The 14,734-nt window shown below is 38.3% G+C and overlaps 1 protein-coding gene across 9 annotated transcripts in view; it reads left to right on the forward strand.

Annotated features, from left to right (window-relative positions):
- Window positions 1–14,734, forward strand: part of LOC310826779 (zinc-regulated GTPase metalloprotein activator 1A-like) — a 34,960-nt gene that overhangs the window by 14,679 nt on the left and 5,547 nt on the right. For 4 of the 9 annotated variants that reach the window (XR_014555978.1, XR_014555979.1, XM_083702101.1 and 1 more), the window contains exons 7-11: window positions 985–1,022; window positions 4,769–4,815; window positions 5,834–5,920; window positions 6,912–6,956; window positions 11,891–11,947. Coding sequence is in view for 7 of the 9 variants with exons in the window: in XM_083702101.1 (XP_083558227.1) it covers window positions 985–1,022; window positions 4,769–4,815; window positions 5,834–5,920; window positions 6,912–6,956; window positions 11,891–11,947 (274 nt within the window). In the remaining 2 variants the exon portion in view is untranslated. The remainder of the gene's footprint in view (window positions 1–984; window positions 1,023–4,768; window positions 4,816–5,833; window positions 5,921–6,911; window positions 6,957–11,890; window positions 11,948–14,734) is intronic. The other 5 variants (XM_083702105.1, XM_083702104.1, XM_083702103.1 and 2 more) reach the window with 4 other exon arrangements.

Genomic DNA, 14,734 nt, shown 5'->3' on the forward strand with positions numbered 1-14,734 from the left:
CACAGTTGTAGTTTCTTATACATGCACACACACTCTTCTCTCCCCTCACATATCCATTCACACATACTTCCCCCCCATTCCCCTCTCTCTTCCCTCCCCAGCTTACATTGGTATCAAAGGTCTCTCCCTCTTCCCAAGCCTCTTTAATCTAGTGCAGAGGCCAGCAAACTTTTTTAGCAGGGGGCCGGTCCACTGTCTCTCAGACCTTGTGGGGGGTCTGGATTATATTTTGAAAAAAAGAAGAGTGAAATCCTATGCCCCACAAATAACCCAGAGATACATTTTAAATAAAAGCACACATTCTACTCATGTAAAAACACGCGGATTCCCAGACCGCCTGCGGGCCGGATTTAGAAGGCGATTGGGCCGGCCCCGGCCCCTGGGCCTTAGTTTGCCTACCCATGATCTAGTGTATGTGCATTATGAGTTCAAGATAGCAATGTGCATAATGTGTGCTAATGATTTTAGACAGTATGCGTGAAGGTGGGTAAAATGACTAGGTTCTATAGTTTAGAGCATGGATAGGGAGCCTCTATGTTGAGGGTCACATTGTCTTATGGTTAGTTTTGTCAGGGCTGCCTTCTAGCAGTGGGCAGGACTAGAACCAAAAGTGGGCAGGGTCATCCCATTTCTCTCTTCACTTCCTCCCCTTCCAACAGGCTGATAGATGAGGGACACTACATTCTTGCTGGAGGTCTGAACTAGACACTTGCCAAGGATTTTTCTTCCCTTTTCCTTCCTTTCCTCCATTCGCTTTGATTCCCCAATCCTGTTTCTCACTCCCTTTTCCTTCTCTTCTTTTAGACTCCTTATGACCTACATAAAACTAGGCCAAAGCCAAGCCATATGTTGCTGACCACTGGTTTAGAGATCTCTGATGGTTTTTCCTATCTCTATGTAGAAAAGCTGAAGAGCAACTTTGACTTCACTTTGCTGTTTGTGCTTCTCAAGTTCAAATTCTTATCTACAAACTTCTTTTTGCAGGTATCATATCTGTTGTTGATGCAAAGTATGGACTACAGGTAAAGTAGTAAGACTGCAATTATTACTCAGTAAAGTACTTGTTCCTTGCATCTTTTTTCTAGACTACACAAAAATAAAAACAGATTTTATTCTTATAGAATCATAGAATAGAATCATAGAATCCTAGTGAGCAAAGAAAGAAAGACTCCAAAAAGGCTTTGAAATAATTAATGTATAATATTCAGTAGATTTGGTGGACAGAGTGCCTGAAGAACTATGGATGGAGGCTCACAACATTATACAGGAAGCAGCAACGAAAACCATCCCAAAGAAAAGGAAATGCAAGAAAGCAAAGTGGCTGTCCAACGAGGCCTTACAAATAGCGGGAGATAGAAGGCAAGCAAAATGTGAGGGAGATAGTGAAAGATACAGGAAATTGAATGCAGATTTCCAAAAAATAGCAAGGAGAGACAAGAAGGCCTTCTTAAATGAGCAATGCAAAGAAATAGAGGAAAACAACAGAATGGGAAGAACCAGAGATCTGTTCAAGAAAATTGGAGATATGAAAGGAACATTTTGTACAAAGATTACCATAATAAAGGACAAAAGTGGTAAGGACCTAACAGAAGCAGAAGACATCTAGAAGAGGTGGCAAAAATACACAGAGGAATTATACCAGAAAGATATGGATGTCTCGTACACCCCAGGTAGTGTGGTTGCTGACCTTGAGCCAGCATCCTAGAGAGTGAAGTCAAATAGGACTTAGAAAGCACTGCAAATAACAAGGCCAGTGGAAGTGAGGGTATTCCAGCTGAACTATTTAAAATTTTAAAAGATGATGCTGTTAAGGTGCTACACTCAATATGCCAGCAAGTTTGGAAAACTCAGCAGTGGCCAGAGGATTGGAGAAGATCAGTTTACCTCTCAATCGCAAAGAAGGGCAGTGCCAAAGAATGCTCCAACTACCGCACAATTGCACTCATTTCACACGCTAGCAAGGTTATGCTTAAAATTCTACAAGGTAGGCTCAAGCAGTATGTGGACAGAGAACTCCCAGAAGTGCAAGCTGGATTTAGAAGAGGCAGAGGAACCAAAGACCAAATTGCAAACATGCGCTGGATTATGGAGAAAGCTAGAGAGTTCCAGAAAGACATCTACTTCTGCTTCATTGACTATGCAAAAGCTTTTGAATGTGTCAACCACAGCAAACTATGGCAAGTTCTTAAAGAAATGGGAGTGCCTGATGACCTCATCTATCTCCTGAGAAATCTCTATGTGGGACAAGAAGCTACAGTTAGAACTGGATATGGAACAACTGATTGGTTCAAAATTGGGAAAGAAATATGACAAGGCTGTATATTGTCTCCCTGCTTATTTAACTTATATGCAGAATTCATCATACAAAATGCTGGGCTAGATGTATCCCAAGCCGGAATTAAGATTGCTGGAAGAAATATCAGATACACAGATGACACCTTGATGGCAGAAAGTGAGGAGGAATTAAAGAACCTTTTAATGAGGGTGAAAGAGGAGAGCGCAAAATATGGTTTGAAGCTCAACATCAAAAAAACGAAGATCATGGCCGCTGGGCCCATCACCTCCTGGCAAATAGAAGGGGAAGAAATGGAGGCAGTGAGACATTTTACTTTCTTGGGCTCCATGATCACTGCAGATGGTGACAGGAGCCACAAAATTAAAAGACGCCTGCTTCTTGGGAGAAAAGCAATGACAAACCTAGACAGCATCTTAAAAAGTAGAGACATCACCTTGCCAACAAAGGTCCGTATGGTTAAAGCTATGGTTTTCCCAGTAGTGATGTATGGAAGTGAGAGCTGGACCATCAAGAAGGCCGATCGCTGAAGAATTGATGCTTTTGAATTATGGTGCTGGAGGAGACTCTTGAGAATCCCGTGGACTGCAAGAAGATCCAACCTCTCCATTCTTTGGCCACCTCATGAGAAGAGAAGACTCCCTGGAAAAGACCCTGATGTTGGGAAAGATGGAGGGCACAAGGAGAAGGGGATGACAGAGGACGAGATAGTTGGATAGTGTTCTCGAAGGTACCAGCATGAGTTTGACCAAACTGCGGGAGGCAGTGGAAGACAGGAGTGCCTGGCATGCTCTGGTCCACGGGGTCACGAAGAGTCGGACACGACTAAACAACAACAACAACAACAACAACACATTCAGTAGCTTTGGAATTCAATGCATTATCTTGCATTCTTAAATCAATAAACAGATACAAAGCTTGACATGCTGTCAGTGTGATAGCAGCTTTAAAATTTTGTCAGTTATATGCCAAATAAATAACTTTTGCTTTGTGTAGAAACTTTGTGCCCTTGTCCAATTCCTCCGGTTTCAAAGCTTGACGTCCACCTTGGCTTGTGATTTAAAGAATTCTGGAGGCAATACAACAATGACACTAGGATAATAGGCAGCAATTTAGAGGTGTCATGCTTCATGGATCTAGCCTAGTCCATGTAAAGCTGAGAAATTGTACCCTGTGGCTTGCAAGCCAAATTGAAATGGATGTGGTACTTGATATCATGGGCTGTCACTCTAATGGGATTGTCACCCAGCAATCTGAAATATTCATGTTTTAATCAAAAGGCAAACGATTGGACAACTTGCAATGACAGGTCACAACTCTGAGGACCTAAAGCGATGCTATTAACACTCTTCTTTGCAAATCTACAAAGCCTGACAGTATTTCATGCAGAAGAATAAATGAATGTTGGAGTTACAGAGAAAAGGTCAAAAGAGAGGTCTTGTTCTCGTCATCCTGTTATTGCACAAACTCTTCAAACCACTTAGTCAGATAACAGTTTTACTGGAGATGTCAGGAAAATAGACATTGTGCAATGAAATTGTTTTGAGGATTCAGTAGCATTTAAAGTAGCAACAACCTCTATTAGTTAAAAGACGTTTGCTCTTTTTTCCCCATTCAGGGGCTGCTGAAAAAATTGCCTACATTAGAAAAATATTTATATTGAATTTCCTTATTGAAACATTGCTGTTTGTAAATAAGTTACCCCTTACCTAAAGTTAGTGAAAAGTAAATAAATTTATTCGGAGCTTGTAGATGGAACGCACTTGTTACAGTTTGGGTGCCCATGATGTACGTTAGTATAACTCTCACTGCTATGTAAAGCTTGAAGCATGTGCATAAATCTAAAATTATTTCAATTATGGTCCTGGAACATGGATAATCAGGTAGATGAATAAGTTAACTGTTCAGTCCTATACGTATTTACATGGGGGAAGCTCTCCCTGAACTTAATAGAAATTACTTTTAAACAGGCATGAACATAATGATGTAGTATGTACATTATAGAATCATAGAATTGTAGAGTTGAAAGGGACCCCAAGGGTCATCTAGTCCCAATACCGTACACTGTTGAATTAATAAATTTATTACTTCTGTGGACACACAAACCCATGGATTTTGTCTTCTGTGCAAAAACCATCTGTAAACGTTTCGAAGTCAGAAGTATTGAGACAGATCCAAAAGTCTTTGAATTATGACAGCTGGACAACATGAGCCTCAAAGCATTTCACCTTGCATACTGTCTCTTAAGCTAGTTCACATCCTTTGAAGCACATGGTCCTTAAGACTTTGTATGTGTAAATTCATGGTTGCAACCCAAGCTTTCCTTCTAAATCAGTTATTTTTGTCTGAACAGAAGAGCTAAATGATGCCCTCAGTAGTTGCGGCATAAAGTGCCTTCAGTATCTGTCAGCAATTCAGTTAATAATAAAATCAATTTTCCTATTGTAACTGTCTTTTTTTTAAATCTTTGTTTAGCATCTCTTAGAAGAAAAACCCAGTGGCCTTATCAATGAAGCAGCTAGGTATTACTACAACGACCATTTTCTATGTGTGTGAATCCTGAACTGTTTATTGGGAAGCATAGTATTGTAAGGCAGCCTTGACCAAGGACATTATTAATATTGAGTTTTACTTTCTAGACCTGACTCGCTTGTTCTAGCTGTTTTCATTTTGTGGATTTATCCTGTTGTACCAGTTTCTTTGTGGTAGTTTTATTTTGTTAAATTTCATTTCCAGTATTCATTTTTTCTGATTTGTACTCCAATTTAATGTCAAGTTGCCAGCAGCATTTCACTGTATCTTTTTTAAAATGATGGATGCTAGCCATTTAGACAAATTGCTCTTAAGGACACGGATAACAGAAAAACTGCATAGGACAGTGGCTAAAAGTGTGAACTGGGATATCCCTGATTCAAATCTCACTTTAGTCATGAACTCCATAAATACTTCTGACACCTTCTCTCAACTTCAGCCCACCCCCATCTACAGTCTACTGAGCTTGGTAAAGTTTACTTGGGCAATATATGTGAAGGGTTTTGCAGCATCATAACACAACCCTAGACTTGATATAACATATTGACCCGAATATAAGCTGCACCCAAATATAAGCCGCAGCTTTAAAATTGGAGGGGGGGAGGAGAAAAAAAAATACCCGAATATAAGCCGTTCCATTCCTCACTGCTCCTGGCTGCATACTTGGGGGGGGGGAGCTGCGCTGCCTTGCCAGCGGCCTTTCCCCTTCCTGGTTCTCTCCCTTCCCTGCCTTAGGGGAGAGGATGTGGAACTATGTGCTGCTTCGCCACGCTCCTGGCCCTGTTTGCCTTGCACTCCAGGCTGCATGCCATAAGGTCGCGAATATAAGCCACACATTTAACTTTTTATGGTTGGAATTTGGGGGGGGGTGCAGCTTATATTTAGGCCAATACGGTATAAATGGAATTTCTGTTAACAGTGGCAAAAAGATCAATCCTGTATTGATAGACAATGAAGAGTTCACTCCTGCACCTCCTATTCATGAGTTCACCCTTTTTTCTTGTGTAGACAGATTGCATTAGCAGATCTTATAATCCTCAATAAAACTGATTTGGTTTCTCAAGAAGCACTGATGAAACTGAGAACAGCTGTCAGGTAAGCAAGAATAAATTATAGGTGCTGGTGAATTTTTCTTCGACTCCTACCTGTTTTCTATCTATGCCTGGTAGCAACTAGAATTGCACATTTCATGATTACTATGACAGTATGGGTTAGGACTCAAGAGGAAAGTGTATGCTTTCTTTCTGGAGAGCAGTCAGCTGTATTTACTTGCTGCAAGCTTGATGTTTTGCTTGCATCAAGCAGACTAAAGTGTTAGTGTAGTAGCTGCATAATCCTTTCTTAATTCTGATGGGTTTTACATGCGTCAGTCTTTCAAGGAGAAATGATCAGTACTCAAGTTATTCTGAAATACAGGCATTTGTGGCCTTATAAAAAGAGGGGCAGTGGCATGTTCTAACAGATTTGGACACAATTTAAGGAGTGTAAAATGTTGCGTGTAGTTGGGGGTGGAATAAAAAATGGTTTGTACCTATATTCTACATCCCTAACCAATAAATGAATCAAAAATAGGTATCCTTCAAAATTTGAACTTATCCAAATGTTTAGTGCAACCAAAAAGTATGCACAAAATACATAAGTATGCACAACATACAAAACCACATTATATTAGGGAACATTACTTGCAGAAATGTCTCTGTGCAGAAGAATGCATACAAATTTTCATGCATACGTTTTAGGGGGAGTATGTAACAGGAGTGAACTGAACTTACGGTTAGAAAAATGAGAAATGGATTGAAAACTAAATTGACAGATGTGTCCATGCTTACCCACAGTGCGCCATGATTCTGAAGTTTGACACCATTAGGCCGAAAACCCCTCTACCCCCAGTTTTTCCTTGACTTGCCCCAGATCCTCACAAACTGTGCATGGAGTTCGCAGGGTTTTGTTAGTGTCTTTACTTCTTGAGAACTTACGCTCCCAGCATTGAAGAGTATCAGATATAGGTAAAGATATATATGGCTGGGTACAAATGTTCTTGTCACAATCTAAATTTATGTTTCTTCTCTTTTTTCAATGATGTTAGGTCAATAAATGGAGTTGTCAAAATTTTAGAAACTAAGAGATCCAGGTAATGATAATGTAAATCAGAAATAGTTATTGCCACTTTTCCTTCCTCTTGTGATTGCTACATATTGATCTGAAATGTATATTTGGTCAAGAAAGGCAACATATGGCCCATAGGCAGTACCCACTTGGTTTTGGTTTGGTTTCCTTCTCTGACTATTCCTGTTGCCTGGAAGTTGGAGACTGTGTGGAAGACAAGAAGATTATTTTGTCTGTTCCGCTTTACTTTTTTTTTTAAAAAAAAAATTATTTTCAATGCAGAATCATAACAAAAATTACAAACATTGAATCCAAAATAGTACTAAACAGACAAAAATGCCCGACACATATTAAAAAGAAAGAAAGAAAGAAAGAAAACGAAAAAAAGAAAAAAAGGGGGGCAAAGAAAACTAAACTAAACTAAACTAGACAAAAACGAAAAAACACACATCTACAGAGCAAAACCATATCATTACATACATAAACACAAATTGACTTCCTTCCTTTGTTCTAAGACCTCCAAAAAATTTACTCTTACTGTATTGTTGTGTCTAATTAGAATACTTCCATCTTTGTGCTTTTTTACGTCATTTTTCTTGTTCTTTAACCCTGTAAAGCATCATTCATTACATACCAATATATTAACTCCAGAACAATGTTTTTTCATATACTCTTTAGCACAACCCCATTCTTTTAATAATTTCTGGTCCGATTGTCCCCTTATGTAAGCTGTGAGTCTTGCCAGATTTATGTATTCACAAAATTTAATTTGCCAATCTTTCACTGATGGAATTTTTCTGCCTTTCCAGTTTTTAGCTATAAGCATCCTGGCAGCTGTTGTTGCATAAAGGAATACTTTCCTTTGATTTTCGGGGATATCATTTGTAATTAAACCTAAAAGGAATGCCTCCGGTTTTTTACTAAAAGATATTTTAAACATCTTTTTGAGTTCTTCATAGATTTCATTCCAGAATTGTTTAATAGGTCGGCATTCCCACCACATGTGGAACATTGTTCCTATTTCTTTTTTACATCTCCAACAGGTATTCGATTTTAATTTGTAAATTTTAGCCAATTTTACTGGAGTTAAGTACCATTGGTACACCATTTTCATAAAATTTTCTCTTATTGTACAACATGCCGTGAATTTGATGTCATATTTCCATAATTTCTCCCATTGGTCCAGCCGAATTACATATCCTATATCACATGCCCATTTGATCATAACTTCTTTTACTTCTTCATCCTTTAATTCCCATTCTAATAATAAATTATACATTCTGGATATATACTTTTTTGGGTTTTGTAATAATACTTTTTGTAATTTTGATTCTTCTTTTTCAAATCCTATTACTTTATCCTGGTTGAATATTTGTGCAATTTGATGATATTGTAACCATGTGGTACAGTATTGGGTCACCTCATCGTATGGTCTTAGTTTTAATTGGCCCTGTTCTTCCTTTAGGAGCTGCTGGTAAGTTGCCATTCTTCCTATAGTATTTTTCTTTTTAACTGATATTACTTCTAGCGGTGAGACCCACCATGGGGTTTTTGGTTCTAACAACCTTCTATGTCTCACCCAGACCTTGTATAATGCATTTCTAATTACGTGGCTTAGAAAATCTTTATGGACTGCCACTTTGTTATAAATTAGATAGGCATGCCAACCATATCTGTTGTTCCATCCCTCCAAATCCAAAATATCGCTGTTATCCAATTTGATCCAATCCTTGATCCAAGTAAAGCATGCTGCATCATAATATAGTCTCAGGTCTGGGAGTCCAAAACCTCCCCGCTCTTTTATGTCAGTTAATAATTTATGTTTGATCCGTGGCTTTTTGCCTTGCCATATAAACTTTGTTAGGTCCATTTTCCATTTTTTAAAACAATCATCTTTACCTATTATGGGAATCATTTGAAAAAGGAACAGAAGTTTTGGTAAGATATTCATTTTAATAGCCGAAATTCTACCCCAGAGTGTTAATTTCAGTCTTGTCCAAGTTTCCATTTCTCTTTTTGTTTCTTCCCAAATTTTTTTATAATTATCTTCAAACAAATTTATATTTTTCATTGTTATTTGTATACCTAAATATTTCACTTTTTAACAATTTGTAATCCAAATTGTGTTCCGCTTTACTAAGGACCATAGCAAGGCTGGTGTAGCCTTCCAAGAGCTTTTCGTAGGCTACCCCACATTACACTATTCAAAGTAAAGGCTTGCCTACTCAGATGTTCTGTTCCAACAGTGTCCAACTGGGTCATTTGTAAATACCGTAATCTCTATATTAATTTGCATTAAGTCCTATCTGCAAATTAGGAGTTGGTATCAGAAATTAAAAAGCCCTACTCTAAAAGCCCCTTGGTTAGCTAGCATCTCAGAGTTCCATAGGGAATTCATAAATCATGATCCCAAGCCCTCCATTATAAGTATGCTTAAAGAATTACATCAAAGGAAAGTAGATACATTGAAAGAAATATGAAAAAATATTATTCCCCCCCTCCCCCAATAATTTAAGTGGCTGTTATGTAGCAGTTTCGCAGTGAAAGTCTTTGTAGCCTTGCTACTTTGGATTGAAAATGTCGTCCCCACCCAAAAAGGGGCAGAGGAAAACTAATGAGGAAACCTATTGAAAGTTTACATAAACTTCCTTGTTATAATCCAATGACTGAATATTTGCTGATTTTTTGTTATAATGTCAGATTTTAAAACCTAACACTGGTAGGGAAAGGAATAAAAAGCATGTAGTCCAGTAAAGATAAGGTTAAAGTTTCAAATAAATTATTTTTTTGAGAGAAGAACATTCAGACCAACATAACCAGCATCCTAAATGTTGTAAAGAGTAGCTCAATGCAAAACAGGCTGAAAATTAGCAGTCACTAGATACTGTCATACATATGTTTATACAGCCTTAAATAGTTTGTATTTTGTAAATTAGTTTTTCAAACATTCAGTAGGGTAATTTGTGTCTCATTATTATCAGTGCAACAGTCATGGGGGGAGTAAGCTTCTAAAGCTAGAAATGCTTCTAAAGCTAGTAAATTTTCTTCGTTGTATCATATTAACTATCCTGTTCATTCTAGGAAGTATTTTCCTAAGCACCATAAGCAAGCATAATGGACTTTATAGCAGTGCAGGCCTCTTCCTTGTATGAATCGCACAGTATAAAGTGGAGCGAGATAATATATTTTATATATTTTCTGAGGTAGGCAATTGTGTGGGCATCAAAGGTCATGTGTGACAATCCTATATTTTACCTGACAGCAACACCAAAATACAGTGCAACAAACATTTTTCTGGTGTATGAGTTCACATACACATGAGTTCACAAGCAATATATATATAGAGAGAGAGAGAGAGAGCAAGGTAATCAGCTGAATACTGCATTTCAAGACATTTAATCCTGTTAACAGAACCATTGATATAACTTATTAGGAATTCTGCCTTCAATCTGCTCCATTCTGGAGGCTTTGCCCTGTGCTAAACAGTTGCTCTATGAAGATTCTTCTCTGTAGTGACGGCCATGTTAATTTATATGGATTACCGTCCTTGCAATTCTTTTGTTCAGGTAGGAAGGAGGAAAGTGTTAAAATAGCTTCAAAAACTTTTAAAAATTCTATTAAAGGGGACTCGAAATATAAAGTACTATAGCTCACCTTTTTTAATGCACAGTTATTCTGTGGGTATATTACCTTGCCAATATTTTACATTTTCTGTTGATCAGAGCTATTCTTCCCACAGGACACTGTATAAACAGTATTGTTAATATGGCCAATGTATATGACACTTTTCAAAAGAGTTCAGCTTCCAGAACCAGCAGTAGATGTTGGTAGGAGGTGCTGAGCAATTCTTAAGATCTGATAATTTCATTGTGTGTCCAAAGCAGAATATTTTCTAAGAGTGATATGTAGTTGCTTGTTGAATATATTTTTTAAAAACTGAGACAGAAATATGATTTTTTTGTTGTATATTTTAAAACTAAATAACAAACTTAAAGATTTTTTTCTAGTTCTTAAACTATATTTAAACTGCTTCGTAGGAACAAGCCAGGTTAAAATCAAAGTTTAAGATCCTGGCTTGTTCTCAACCCAGCATTAAAACTGCAGTTCCCCAGGTTTTGATGTGACAGGGTACTGTGGCTAGTTTAAAACTAAAACTTCTCTTTTACAAAAGCTCAAAAGAGGAGGAGTGGGAGCATGCAAGTCCAAGGCTCACAGCGGCTCATTTCCTGAACTCATACAGTCCAGGAAACTGTATTTTCCTTCCACAGCTGCCAACTTGAATAAAATATTGAGGGAGCCCAGGTAAGCCCTGCCCTATATAATCAGTTACAAGTTGCGGTGCGCACACACCATTTGAATGCCAGTGCCCATTAACTGGGGGGCTGGCCCCCTCAAATATTTTAGGGTGGGCTCTGAAGGGACCTTGGCCCCTAGGAGTTGGTGCCTGTGTTTCCTCCTATGTCTGAACTGAGCCTTAGGAACTCAAAATATCCTTACTACTTGTAACCGTGATATGCTTTTTTCAGCCCCTCCATTCCATTCATGCTTCCTTTCTTCTATTGAATACAGATTTTGGAGCACTGCAGAGAGCAGATAGTTCAAGCAGAGCTGGCCATAAATGAAAGAGAATATTTGCTTATGCTGTTATTTGTGCATTACAGTGATTTCTCTTAGAAAAAGGTCTTGCTTTAAATTAAAAAGAAGTGGTCACTCCATAGGACTCCTTTCTCTCTTTTGCAGTTGTATTTTTAATATGACAGCCTCTCCCCACTAGATCCCAGACATTTATTGAGAGTCCCTTGACCATCAAGAGAAGCTTTTCAGGGGCTGCAGGGTGGGGGGGAGAAGGAAAGTGGAAAAGCCTTTTTATAAAAGAGGCCTTCTACTCATCCATAGGCTGCATGCAACCCATAAAACACTTCAGTAGGGGAAAAGTAAATTTATTTGTTTTTTTCTTAGAGTTGACATCTCTGATGTCTTAGATCTTCATGCTTTTGATAGTTTGTCAGGAAAAAGGTAAGATTTTATTTTACACTGTTACTTGATCAGCAAATTGCTAGCTTTTACATAAGAATTATGTATAGTTATGATTTAGAATTCAACTTGTAGCACAGTCTCAGGTACACACCCAGGTTCAGAACTGCCATAATTAGTCAGTTATATCCAACTAATTGAACCTAAATTAGTCATGTCTAGTAACTCCAGTGAGTCGACTCTGAGTACAGCTAGCATTAGATACAACCCATGGTCTTTAGGTATTATTATTATTAATTGAATTTATATACCACTCTATACCCAGAGGTACCCAAGTTAGAGAAGGAGTGAGCTGAAAATGTAGTTAATTACTTAATACTGTACTGTATTAAGTACTAATACTGAACAGAAATTCACCAAAGATTAGTCAACTGGAAATATTACATTAAAATCAGTTCAGTTCAGTTCAGTTTCAGCCAAAGGCCATTATTAACAATAGTATTAATAAAAGAACACAGAAAATACATCCATAATACAAACAAAACAAAACAAAAACCTTACCAAGTTCCTGACCATTAAAACACAGTTTCCCTTGTACATCTCAGACAGCATCAATTCTAATATTATTTTGCCTTTAAAAAAATCCAATTTCCCAACATCTTTTTTGGATGCTTTCTAGTCAGTTATGGTATATTAGAGGAGAGCATTTGCTTTTCTATAATTACCACTAGGCCTGGGCTTATCCTGATCGTTTGTTAATGGATAATCCCTTTGATTTCTGGAAAATGGATTGCTGGCAGGGTAGGAGTTTTGAGCCTCTAACCTGGGCATATTTCCCCCCAATACCTGCATTCAAGTCAATATAATGAATCTTCCCTTCTTGCTTATTGGAGCATATCTGAGTATTATTAGGATAGATGACAAAGGCAGAAATCTTGTAGAACTTCCTGCTCCTTTCTCTCAAACTGCCTTTTCCAGACTTCCCTATCTCTAGAAAGGAGGATGGATATCTAATGTCATTGGGGTGAGGTTATTTGGACCACCTTTTAATTCAAATAACAGCTCTCTCAGCAAACATATGAATTAGAAATCCAAACTTACCCATGCATCAGGATCCTGAAAGTTTAGTTTGATACTGGCTCTTCTGGTCACAATTAGACAGGTATTTACAATGTAAACCATTTCTGAAATCCAGGAAAGCCCTATAATGGCTTGAATTCCTGCTTGCAGTTCAGATCCTGTTTTCACTGTTCTGCTGGGTTTCTTCATTGGCCATTCATGAATGATCACCTGTAGAACATCTGGGGACCTCTTTCCAGAACTAGACTTTCCCCCTCATTCACTACCTTTCCAAGTACATTTATTAATCCACCGTTCACTTCCTTTTGCTCCTGGCTGCACTGTAGAGTAGTGGAGTACCTACCTAAAGCTTTCAGGGTTTCATCGAAAGATACCAGATTGGGACTTGAACAAATTAGATTAGGTGACCGGCCAAGATCATTTTTTTGGAAGGCAGCAAGTGGGTTATTATGACACTTATCCATTTGGATCTGAAGAAGTTAAGTTGAGAGTGAAAACAACTCCATGTCTTGAACATTCATATTAGTGTAAAATCAGGTTTCTGTGTTCAAGTTCCAGTCTTGATAGAGGTCATTTTGTTTGGTTACTGAATCTGATAAGCACCTAATGAACTCAGACTTATCCCCATCTTGATGTACCTTCAAAACATCACTAACTTCAGTTTCTTTGCTGGTAGGCCTTATCTTCAGGACTACAGTCAGAATTCCTGTCTCCACTAACCCAAGTAGTTTTCAACATTGTGGTTTTCAACATTGTGATATATCACCAGCTAAACATCGCAATATACCAATATATCATTATATCTGAAATAAGGATGGTTTTCCCCACATTATGATTTTTGCCGGCGCTTGCACTTGCGATTTGCTGCCCCCTGCAGGAGGCAGGAGAACACTGAGCCGGCAGAGTTAATGGGCTGCAGAAATCGAGAGGAACATTGGCTGGCTTCATTGTTTTTCCCACATTGTGATTTTTGCTTAGCACACACATATATACCATGATTCACAATATATTGCCAGGTCAAAAAATTATGAAATCAGTATCATGATAGGGACTTCAAACCAGTTTTGAATGATATATTGCCCAGACCTACCAACCAGTGTACTAATTGTAGCATTCAAATCCCAAACTTCCTTTTCCAATGCATCAATTCTGCTAAAGATTCCTTCTGCTGTTTGTTTAGACAGGATCACATAAAAGTTCCTACAGTGAGGGAGTTTCAGGCTCTGTTGTGGTCGATTCTATTATGCCAAGATTGAGATTATGCCTAGTTTTGTTATGGAGGAAGCTGAGGTTGCCTGGGAGCATATATATCTGCTCCTAACAAGTCTGTATCAAGTGACCAGTGAGCTAAGCTTTCATTTGAGGAATTAACCTTAACTGCTGAGCCCACAGACTTTTCAACTATTCAAGATTAAAACAAAACCATGGAGCTCAAAGACAAGCAGTCTTATTTGTCGCCATCTTCACCTGTAAGCCATTAGGACTAGGGGGTGGAGGTGTGAATTCCATTTAATTATTGAGGTCACAGCCTCAAATTAGTTGCACAATCACTTTAACATGCAGTAGCCTGAAAAGCAAAGGTGGAAATTGCTGGAGGGAAATTGCATTTAACTAGCAGCCTTCAGCTGGGGATAAGCTGCTGTATTCCCTGCAATGAAAGATTGACCTGGGTGGAAGAATCTGTGTCACTACAGCAGAGTTTCCATTACTCCAGGATAATGGAACATCTGTACACAGCCAAAATGTTTG

Source organism: Podarcis gaigeae (genome assembly GCF_964106915.1).
Source record: "Podarcis gaigeae genome assembly, chromosome: 11".
NCBI lineage: Eukaryota > Metazoa > Chordata > Lepidosauria > Squamata > Lacertidae > Podarcis > Podarcis gaigeae.